This window comes from Equus quagga, chromosome 18 (assembly GCF_021613505.1).
Source record: "Equus quagga isolate Etosha38 chromosome 18, UCLA_HA_Equagga_1.0, whole genome shotgun sequence".
In the NCBI taxonomy this organism is placed as follows: domain Eukaryota; kingdom Metazoa; phylum Chordata; class Mammalia; order Perissodactyla; family Equidae; genus Equus; species Equus quagga.
In genome coordinates this window covers 9,438,090-9,449,763 of record NC_060284.1, presented here as the reverse complement: position 1 = coordinate 9,449,763, position 11,674 = coordinate 9,438,090, and the positions used below count along the sequence as shown (strand labels likewise).

At 38.2% G+C, this 11,674-nt stretch overlaps 1 protein-coding gene across 2 annotated transcripts in view; it reads left to right on the top strand.

The window, feature by feature from the left end:
- NEGR1 (neuronal growth regulator 1) overlaps nucleotides 1-11,674 on the top strand; it is an 810,652-nt gene that overhangs the window by 623,852 nt on the left and 175,126 nt on the right. For both annotated transcript variants that reach the window (XM_046645643.1, XM_046645644.1), the window contains exon 5: nucleotides 5,072-5,192. In XM_046645643.1, coding sequence (XP_046501599.1) covers nucleotides 5,072-5,192 — 121 coding nt within the window. The remainder of the gene's footprint in view (nucleotides 1-5,071; nucleotides 5,193-11,674) is intronic.

Sequence of the window (11,674 nt, the reverse complement as noted above, 5' to 3'; positions counted from 1 at the left end):
TGGGGAGATAAAGCAGAAAAAAAAAAAGATTGGCAACAGTTGCTAGCCCAGGTGCCAATCTTTGAAAAAAAAAAAAAAAACGAAAATTAGCCATAAGAGCTCTATTTTTTCATTAATGAGGTCCCTAATAAAAAATATTTGTTGATTGATGAAGGAATGAAGAATAGATAAGTCAATGAATCCCCTTCCTCTTGAGTAGTTATTTTTAAAAGAGGCAGAATAATATTAATAAGGGTTCATTCATGTCCCCACAAAAAATCAAGAGCTTCAAGTTCAAGTTTATAATTTTAGCCTCAAAATGAAATCTACATGAGACTCCTACCTCCATATTGATCACCCAAATCCCACAGCCCTTTAATTCTCTCACACACAGATGCTCTTTGGACTTTTTCTTGTGCACACTGAATTCATTCTCTATCTGTGCTTCCGTATGACATTTAAGGTATCTTGCCACTTTCAGTGTCTATCACAGCAGCCCATGAACCCCTGGAAAACAGGATCATGTCCCTTTAACTCGTGTGGTAAAGCATTTTGTGCTGAGCCATATGCACACTGTACTGCATAAAAGCCTTTTAATGACAAATTAGATTTTTATTCGGTTCATTACGCCTGGGTTTTCAGGCACTGTTTCAGATTTCATGGTTTTGTTTGTAATGAGTCATGGCCCCCTTGACAAACAAGAGAGTAATTAAACTAACCAGGTTATCAATAGAAGCTTGTGATGGATCTCCTGTTGCATATGGTTATTTCATCTTCAATAACAGTTGGATATAATAAAAGAATATGGTTTCTTAGGGAGCAAGAGATGAAAGCCTGTGAGAACAAGGGTGAAAATACAATCTTACCTAAACCTCTAACAAGCAAAACAGTGCCATAATAATTGACCAATAAGTAGATTTTTATTTATAGATGTCTTTTGTATATTTTATTGCCTTTTATGGGGGGGAACATGAATCTTTGCTTAATAAAAAAAGTTAAAATTTATTAAATGATTTCTTATATTGTATGAGAGAGTGTGTTTGTATTTGTGTGTGTGTATATGTATTTAGTATGTATTTACATGTATATTACATATATACATATATGTAAATATGTATATGTGTATTACCTCATAACATTTTCTTATTCAAACATTTTTGGTAAACATTTTTCACCAAGCTATTAGCAGGCACTTTAATATAACTATTTCTTTTCAAGTTTTTTCCAGAACTATAAATTGAACCTTTACGAGTAAGAATAAAAGTACCACAGAGAAATAGAGGTGCTATAATTTCAAAGTGAAGTATCATGCTTAACAGAAAATGATGAATTTGCTAGGATATTTTTAAGAGGAAAGGCAATGTTCTATTGTAAGAGTGTTTACAGTTTTCATATTCACTGCATATTGAAAAATCATTAGACTCTGTACTTTTTTATTGCTTTTTAAAGAAACCTAAAATATCTCCAAAGTGCACACTTACTCAGGTCGTTTGTCTGAATGAATTAGTATTTGCATCTTCAATGTTCCCATTGTATTGAATTCTTTCCCATAGTGTTATTTAAAATATAGACTATGTTAAAAAGATTCGTAGAAAAGATAATATTTATGAAAAAAATATGCATACAAAACACTTAGAAGATAACATAGGAGAAAATCTAGATGACCTTGGGATTGGTGAAGACTTTTTTAGTTACAACACCCAAAGGCATGATCCATGGAAGAAATGATTGATGAGCTGGACTTCATTAAAAATAGAAATTTTGGCTCTGTGAAACACCCTATCAAGAGAATGCAAAGACAAGCTACAGAATGGGAGAACATATCTGCAAAAGACAATTCTGATAAAGAACTGTTATCCAAAATATACCAAGAAGTCTTAAAACTCAAAATAAAAATATAAACAATTAAAAGATGAGCCAAAGACCTTAACAGACACCTCAGCAACGAAGATATACAGATGGTGAATAAACATATGAAAAGATGCTTCACATCATATGTCATTAGTGAAACGCAAATTGAAACAATGAGATATCACTACACACCTATTAGAAGGACCAGAATCTGGAATACTGACACCTCCAAATGCTGCTGAGGATCTAGAGCAACAGGAACTCTCATACATTGCTGGTGGGAATGCAAAATGGTGCAACCACTTTGGAAGAGAGTTTTGTGATTTCTTGCAAGACTAAACATACTCTTAATATTTGACCCAGCAATTGTACTCCTTGTTATTTATCCAAAGGAGGTGAAAACTTACGTCCTCATAAAAATCTCCACATAGATGTTTATAGTAGCCTTTTTTTCTTTTTTGAGGAAGATTAGCCCTGAGCTAACATCTGCTGCCAATCCTTGTCTTTTTGCTGAGGAAGACTGGCCCTGAGCTAACATCTGTGCCCATCTTCCTCTACTTTATATGTGGGATGCCTGCCACAGCGTGGCATGACAAGTGGTGCGTAGGTCTGCACCCGGGATCCAAACGGGCAAACCCTGGGCCGCTGAAGTGGGACATGCAAACTTAACCACTGAGCCACCAGGCCAGCCCCTATAGCAACTTTATTTATAATTGCCATATTTGGAAGCGACCAAGAAGTTCTTCAGTAGGTGAATGGATAAGCAAACTGTGGTAAGCCCAGACAATGGAATATTATTCTGTGCTAAAAAGAAATGGGCTATCAAGCCATGAAAAGACATGGAGGAAACTTAAATGAATATACCAATTGAAAGAAGCCAATCTGAAAAGGCTACATACTGTATAATTCCAACTATATGACATTCTGGAAGAGGGAAAACTATAGAGACAATAAAAAGATCAGTGGTTGCCAGGGATGGAGGTATGGTAGAGATGAGTAGGCAGAGCATGGAGAATTTTTAGGGCAGTAAAAATAATTTGTGTGATACTTTGATGGATATATGTCTTTACGCTTTTGTTCAGACCCACAGAATATACAACACCAAGAGTGAACGCTAACATAACCTATGGATTTTAGGTGATAATGATGTGTCAATGTAGGTTCATCAATTGTAACAAATGTACCCCTCTGGTAGGGGATGTTGATAATTGAGAGGCTATGCATGTGTTGGGGCAAGGGGTATATGGGAAATCTCTGTCCCTTTACTCAATTTTGTGTAAACTTAAAACTGATCTAAAAGAGAGTCTATCAAAAAAGATGTCACATACATACAACTCCTAACGTTTCCCTCCAAAGCTCACCCACTTACAGCCTTCCCCATCTCAGTCAGTGGCTTCCAGTTAAGCCAAATGAAGTCACCCTGGACTCCTCTGTTTTTTTCACAGCTGTCAATAAATCCTCTTGGCTCCAACGTCACAGCAGACCCCAAATCCCATCACTCTCCACCACCTGCAGTGCTACCGTCTTAGTCTGAGCTGCCAACATCACTTGCCTAGCTTACTGCAGCAGCTTTCATCCCTGCCTCACTGTGGTCTTTTCTCAACACAGCAGCCAGAGTGATACCTTTAAGACAAAAGTCAGATTATACCCCTCCTCTCTAGGTAGTGGGTCACCGTTTCACTCAGAGTAAAAGTCAAATCCTTAAAATGGTCCTCAGGGTCCTGTCTGATCTTCCATCCTTTGGCTCCACGTATTAGTCAGGGTTCTCCAGAGAAATAACCAATCATATGCATATGTGCATATATGGCTATGCCTATGCATAACACACAGACACACACATATATACATATATATATGTAAAGAGATTATCTTGTGAGGAATGGGCTCACATGATTATGCAGGCTGAGAAGTCCCACAGATACGCTGTCTGCAAGCTGCAGGCTGGAGACTCAGGAAAGCCGGTGGTGTAGTTCAGTCCGAGTCTGAAGGTCTGAGAACAAGGGGAGCAAATGGTGTAAATCTCAGTCTGAGGGCAGCAGTCAGGCAGAGAAGGGGTGAAGCCTCCCATTTTGTTTTATCCAGGCCAATGGATTGTACGATGCCCACCACATTGCAGAGGGCAGTATGCTTTCCTGAGTCCACTGATTCAAATGCATGTTTCATACAGACCCACCCTCACAGCCGCACTCAGAAATTACTGCTATAAGTTACTGCTTATAGTTTGTCTCCCCATCTAGAAATAAGTTTCATCATGTTAGGGAGTTGAACTGCGTTGTGCCTTGAGAAATGCCGGGTGCGTATTGATGGCTTAATAACTATTCGGTGAATAACGCAATGGCTTGCTACAAAGGAGCTTTTTAAGACCATTGTGCCAGGCACTGTGCCTTGATCTCTGAATATGCAAAGATGAATCCGATATTTACCCTGCCTTTGGGCAGCTTAGAAGGGAGCCTGGCACACCCACAAATAATTATAACACACCATAGAAAGTGTATGGGATGAGAGATATAGAAAAACTGCTCAGAGAAGGGAAAGCTATTTCCCATCAGAACAACAGGGAAGAGTATGCAGATGGTGACACCTACACTGGTCCTTGAATCTGTGGAAATGGGAAGAATAGCATTCTAGGCAGGAGAAACCACGTAAAATAAATCACTGAAGTGCTAAAGCATAGGGAGTAGGCAGGGAAAAACACAGAATACTGAAAGAGCCCAGTCTTTGAGTCAACATGCCTGACATCAAATCTAAGTTCTTCAGCTAAGTAGCTGTGTGACCTTAGACAATTTTTTTAACCTCTCTGAGCTTCGGTTTTCACATTTGGGATAATACCATCTAGCTTAGTGTATGACTGTGAGGAACTCATGAACATAAAGCCCCTAGTCTGGTGACTGGCTCTGGTGATCACTCAGTACCCGAGAGCTATTATGGAAGTGTATTTTGACTGGAGTCCAGATGAAGTGTTCCCCTCAACAATGCCATTTTTCCAAGAGGAAGCAAGGCCAAAATGTATTACATTTACTCTGCACTCCCTGGGAACATTCATCTATTGTCCAACTTGAAAAATGAAGCCAAAAATGACTAGTCTTGTATTAGAAGCATAAACGACTGAAAATGTGATGCATTGGCCCATCAGGCATAAGATTGCTTTGAATATAGAAGGAATAAAAATATATGTGTGTGATATTTCTGCCGAAGATTATTTTTACTTACCCACCAGTTTTTTTGTCTGTTTCCTTTTCAGTTGCTCCTACGATTCAGGAAATTAAATCTGGCACCGTGGCCCCCGGACGCAGCGGATTGATAAGATGCGAAGGCGCAGGTGTGCCGCCTCCGGCCTTCGAATGGTACAAAGGAGAGAAGAAGTAAGGACTTTGTGATTATTACTGTGTTTCAAGCACTTTGAGCTAATGTGTTTGTGTTTCAGATACTTACTTTAAGCAATATACTTTCTTTAACTGGCTTGAACGATTCTCAGCAGCCTCCTCGTGAGCAGGCATATTGAAGAGGCCCACGTGGGCTGGATGAGTAGCTAATAGGATCCAGCAGAAACGTCCGCTTTGGTTTCTATGCTCTCCGAAATGCCCGCGAAGCCCCCGTCACTGATGCCTTTCATTTCTGCCCCTGCCTTCTGAACCAGCACACTATCGCTCGTGCTGGCGACCATGTTTACTTGGGAAGTAAACCAGCTCTTAAAGGGCTTGGGCACGGCTTCCACAAGAGCACTCCAAAAGCAATCGGAGCTGCCGTCTCTGCCTGGCTTCCTTGATAAGCCTGCATCCTGTCACCTGCCTTACTCTCCCACAAGACATTTTAACATTTTATTTTATAGGACACTGTGTTTTAGATATTCTGTCACTAAAGGGGCTGTAGAGGAGATAAAATACATGGTTAAAGGACTAAGCAAGGGGATTTTAGGGCCACTCCATCTTTAGCTCTGTGTAATTGTCCCCTGGAGAAGCCCCAGAAAGCCTCGGCAAGAGCTGTTGAACAAGAGACGACAGGACTTGACTGCTGTCTCCTTACTTCAACCAGTAAGCTCACTCAGACCTCTTCAGCAGCTCCTGTCAAGTCATCAAAGGAGGGTGGCCCCAGTGGTTAACTGGAAGGGGTAATGCAGAGGGAGCATATTATCTACCCTGTATATATTTTGCTTCAAAACTAGGAAGGGATGTATTCAAGAAAATGTTAAATTGAACTATGTAAAATGGCAACATTTTTTTGGTCAAAAAAGCTAAATATTGACAATTCCATATTGTTCCACATATATGTGTGGGGTTTCCTTGCTTGTGCCATGGCTCGTTACTGAATGTCCGAACAGAAAACTGGTAAAATCACACAAGAACTTAGGTATTGCCACAACAGAGGAGAATGGATGCGACATAAGCAAGTACTTTGTTTCTTAAACTGTAACCAGAAGAGGATTTGTGGAAGATATTCTCCTTTTTCAACATCAGCCTTTCCATAAAGGATATTCCCGTAACCACCTCATTCGTTCTGAATAACTGACTGTGGTTTTTACCTAAAATCTTTGCAGCTATTTCAGATGCAACGTCTTCCATAATTTGGGGTGTTCGAGTTTTAATTGTTTTTACAAATTAATTCATGTTTTTACTAATTCTAAATCTACTTCCTTGTGGCTTCATGGAAACCCCTACACTTTTATATGCTTAGAATTAAAGAAACTGGTCTGTGGTCACCTTCACCCCACCCTGCAAAATTGTGTATCAGCCAATGTAACTTTTTGCAGATTCTGATAATCCAGATTGAGAAGTTTCAGTTTGTGATTATCCATATGGACAAAAATCTAGAAGAGCGATTCTCACTCCTTCAAAGTTATGAAACCTTTTGTGCAAGTGCAATCTTACCTGGAAGCCCAATTAGAAATAACTGTGAAAGCAGCACTTCTCTGGTAGATGTGGGGTGAATGAAGCCTCAGTTGCATCTGCTTAGAAGCCTGTTTTCCATTAGGACGTCCTTGCTGGGCCCCCCAAATCCTTGGTTCTCCACAAAGCACAGTTTAAATAATGACGTAATCTATTTTATCTATCTTTAAAGTCACTTTTGAATCTGTATCACACCTTTCTTAAAAGTTAACAAACCGAATTATTCCTAGTAATACAAGTGAGAGCTCCTTTGCTAAAGTTCATTTTCTTTCCAATATTTTGTGATGTCCTGAATTTTTTTTTTACTCTCTCTCTGTTTCCCTTTCCTAAATTCAACAACCATTGCCAGACAGGCTACCATAATCTGCAGTCTGCTTTCTTGGCCTCTAGCAAATATAGCAAAGGGCCAAGTGGTGTCCATAAGTCAGAGCTTCAGTGATTTTTTTTTCCTCCTGGCGAGATGGACTCTAGCTTTTATTAGACTTCAAAGGAGTTTAGAACTACTGCCAAAGAAGATGGATTGATTTTCCCGAATCAATGCCCCTCCCAATACACTCACACACCTAGAGAAAATCTAGGAGCTGTGAAAATCAAATGCACTTGCCAAAGACAAACATATTTTCATGTCGGAGTGAAGCATACCTTTGTCATTTGTTAGGGCTATATTTGAGGAAATATCCAAATTCTCAAATACCACTAGAATATGTCAATTCCTCTCAAAATTATAGCAAAGCAAATTTGAGTATCTACATTGAGTAGGAGAAAGAAGGATTCTGGCTGCTGAATGGTTGTCGGGGTGCTCACTCAGTGGACCTGCCATGCTCCATCACGGCCCAGGCCATTCAGATATTTATCTCATCCAAATGAAAGACTAGTCATGTAACGAGCACCTGCTACTTGACAGGCAGTGTTCTAAGCTGTTAACAAATACTAACCCATTTTATTTTCCCAGCAAACCTGTAAGAGAGATACTATTATTATTCTCACCTTTTGCTTGGGGGGAACCAAAGCACAGAGTGTTTTTAAGTAATTTTCAGAAGTTCGTACAGTAAGTGGCAGAGCTGGGATTTGAACCCAGGAATACTTGCAAATCTTCACGCAGAGTCCATGGATTTAACCCCTAAACTATGGCACCTAGTGTAGGTCATGGCACTCAGAATCTATCAAAAAGAATTTGAAACGTCGACGTTAAATGCCAAGGGTAAAGGCATTGCAGGTCATTTATGAATTAGCATAATAAAAGACTGTGAATACAAACAATTGTAATTTCCCAAGTTATTTAGTCAAAGACACAGAAATAATGCAGTTAAGGGAGACACACAGAGAAGAAACAGATACAGCACATTCCTAAGTTTTCTTGACCTCAAGGTTGCTAAGGGAGCATGAAGCTGTCAGAGACCCTGTCAGAGTAGAACAGAGTTTTTACAAGACCTGGAGAAGTTTTACTTCCTAGAGATCTTTTATACTTGAGGCTTACAAAAATATTCAGAAATAACTTACTTTCTCCACTTCTACTTAAGGGAATGTTTGTAAAAACTCATCTCTCTTAAATCAAGATCTTCAAAGCCAGATCTTCATTCAAATAAACTAATAAACACAAACAAATTAAAAAAGAGAGAGTGTCTGAACATCCTAGTATTATCTGCCTACAGTTCTTCTGTATCTTATAAAATCTATTTCTGTGTACTGGGAATTATCTGCTTGAAAATCTTCTAAAAAAGAAACCCTGCAAAATTAAGCACAATTTAAAGAAAGGAAAGGAAGAAATACTGAGGACAAATCACTTTCCAGGTCCTTTATATTCTTCTATCTCATTTATTCTTCACACCTCTGTGAGGGACAATTTATTATCCTCAATTTACTGATGACAAAAGTGAGACACAAGAGACTTGACCTGTTCAAGAGCACTCGACTTAAAAGATGCCATCAAGACACATTTTAGATTTGTCAACCTTTCAGCCCGGGTTCTTTCCCTTGCATACCTGCCAGTATTAGTTATCTATTGCTAAGTAACAAATTAACCCAAAACGTAGAAGCTTAAACCAGCAAACATTTATAATCTCAAACAGTGTCTGGGGTCAGGAATCCAGGAGCAGCTTAACTGGATGGTTCCGGCACAGAGTCTCTCATCAGGTTGAAGTGAAGGTGTCACCTGGTGCTAGTCATCTGAAGGCTTAACTAGGGCTGGAAGATCTGCTTCCAAGATATCTCCCTCATATGCCCATCGCGTTAGTGCCAGTTATTGGCAGAAGGCCTCAGTTAACCACCATATGGATCTCTTTATCGGGCTACTTGACTATCTTCATGACGTGGCAGTTGACATCCCCCAGAACGAGTGATCCAAGAGAAAGCAAGGTAGCAGCCATTTATGACCTAGCCTCAGAAGGCATATTCTGTCCTTTCTGCAACATCTCATTGGTTACACAGGGTGACCCTGTTCAACGTGAGAGGGACAACACAGGGACATGAATATCAAGAGGTGAGAATCAGCAGATGCCATTTTCAAAGATGGCTCCCGGACTGTCTCCCCCAAGGATGAGGTAATTATTTTTTAGACTAGAAATACTAGCTATTTGACCTTTAGTTTATTGCACTGTTTAGATAAGCATCATGAGAATGACTAAGGATACATGCTTATTATTAAAATATTATTCCTTGGTATAAAATGATCATTTTTTTGACGATATAGTCTCTTTCAGCATACCTGGCAGGGTCAGTCCTGCTAGACTTAATTTTACTCCATATACATTTAAATATGGGGAAAATCAGAGTTCATAATTCAATTATATAGAGAGCCAAAAATTTAAACTTTTTTCTTGGTAATGGAGAAGATTGATAAGAGCAAATCTACTCCTTACATGCAGTGAAAGGACACTTTCAGAAAAGACAAATTACTATTAAGCAAGTTGTGTATTTGATGACATCAAATTAATATGGCTTGAGAACAGTACATTCACTTAGGATGAAGACTAAAAACAAATTAAGTTGTAATGGACTAACATTTAAATAGGTATTGCAAAATTATGGGATTTTTATCACTTTGTGAATGTGGCATTACCATCTTGTCTTAGATCAGAATTTTGCTATTTGCTTGGTTGGTTGAATTCCCTCCTCTGATTTTACATTTTCTTAAATCCAAGCCTGCAGCCTAGAAAGACATGTCCTCTGATCTCTCATGATAACTTTAACTGCTCTAGGCTTTTTAAATAGTATTTTATTCACTTTGTCTATTTTTAGGCAAATGGCCGACAGCAACAATACTTTTTGAAATTCTTTAATTGCAACAGAATTTCTTTTTTAATCCTCTATCATAATTTAAGATAGGAATTCAAAAGTTACAAATGAGATAAATACAAAAAACCTCCATGAATGAAAAACAAATATATTGTAAAACATTAAAAATTATCAATCTGTCAGTTAAAATATGTCTGTGTACCTAAAAAAATTGAATTTTTTATATTTGACAATGAGAACCTATAATATTTTGACTTTAAGCAACACATTTCAAATTTAGCTTATGCATTTTTAAGTTATTCAATTCAACAAATATCATGCCAGCACATCTCTCATTTCAGAATTCTGGTTATTGTTCAGTGTACGCCGCGGCTTCAGAGGAAATGTGATGAGTATTAGCATTTTACTTTGCTGTAAAGCATTAGTTATCTACGTGCATAAAAATGCATGCACAGATCCGTACACAGTGTGTACAGGTACCATTCGATGGATAGGAACATGTCTAAAATCAGCTGTGTAGGGTGCACCGTGTCACTTCACTCAGAGGTGGGATGACCTTTTTCAGTCTGGTTAGGTTTTTACTCTAAGAAATGGTGATGTTTCATTCTTGGCTTTACAGAGGTGAGATGAACTTGAGAAACCATAATGAAGTGGAGTGACCTTTCCTCTCCTTTTCCCTATTCTAGATATTTACTACCCGATCATCTAGATAGGCCATAAATTTCATCTGAGTTATTCACTTTGATGAAGGAATATGAGAGGAGGGGTCTTCCGTTCTTTTATTTTCAAGGAAACTAGAAAAATGAGTTAAAATATTTCTCTGTATCTTCAGTGATCCTCTTTCTTTGCTGTTTTATGTGTAATTTATTTATGTCAAAGTTATGCAAACGTTACATATGCATAACACATTATGATTTTCAAAGCATGGTCACGTATGGTAGTTTTGCAAAAAGTGAACACTTTTACATTTCACTTATGTAGAGTCAACTCTTCAAGCTTGGGGTGGTACGTGAGAGAGATATAAAAACATAATGAAAGAGATAAATATATAATAGTAACAATTTAAATGGCATGGACTTGTTACTCTAATCAATATATAAGTTTCAGAAAAACATACAGTGGGAGATATATACCTTGAGAATCCTTCAATTAGTCTTTATCCCCATATACCACTGACCGTGTAAATACCCCTCTATCTCAAGTGAGATTCTCATGTTGAAGATGTGTATTTAGTATAACACGGTTCTAAAACAAAAGCTAACTAGTTCATTAGGGGCTCAGCCATGGACAGTGATGTAAAGAAGTGGTCTACAAGATTCTTGGAACGTATATCCCTACAAGTAAAATTTAAAACTTAGCAAGAACTACCAATATATGTGTACTTACCTGTAAATTATGTATATGCAATTCTGAACTAATATATTGCATACATTAAATGACCCACAACAGGTACAATTTAAAAGATGAGATATACATACAGCATAAATGGGCATTCTATTATTTTCTTCTCACACTCCCGCTGATCACTTTGAAGCCACCTTGGGTACTTGCCCTCCATTTTGGAAACTCTTATAAAGTATGCTAGTTTAAAGTACGGAAGTTTTGGGAATTTTCAAGAACAGTTTTAATGACGTGCTACTTTTACCCTACATGCTTACTTTGCAATCTTATAACACATATTATATAACTCACTGTATACTATCTTACCCATTCCTTGCATAATTCTA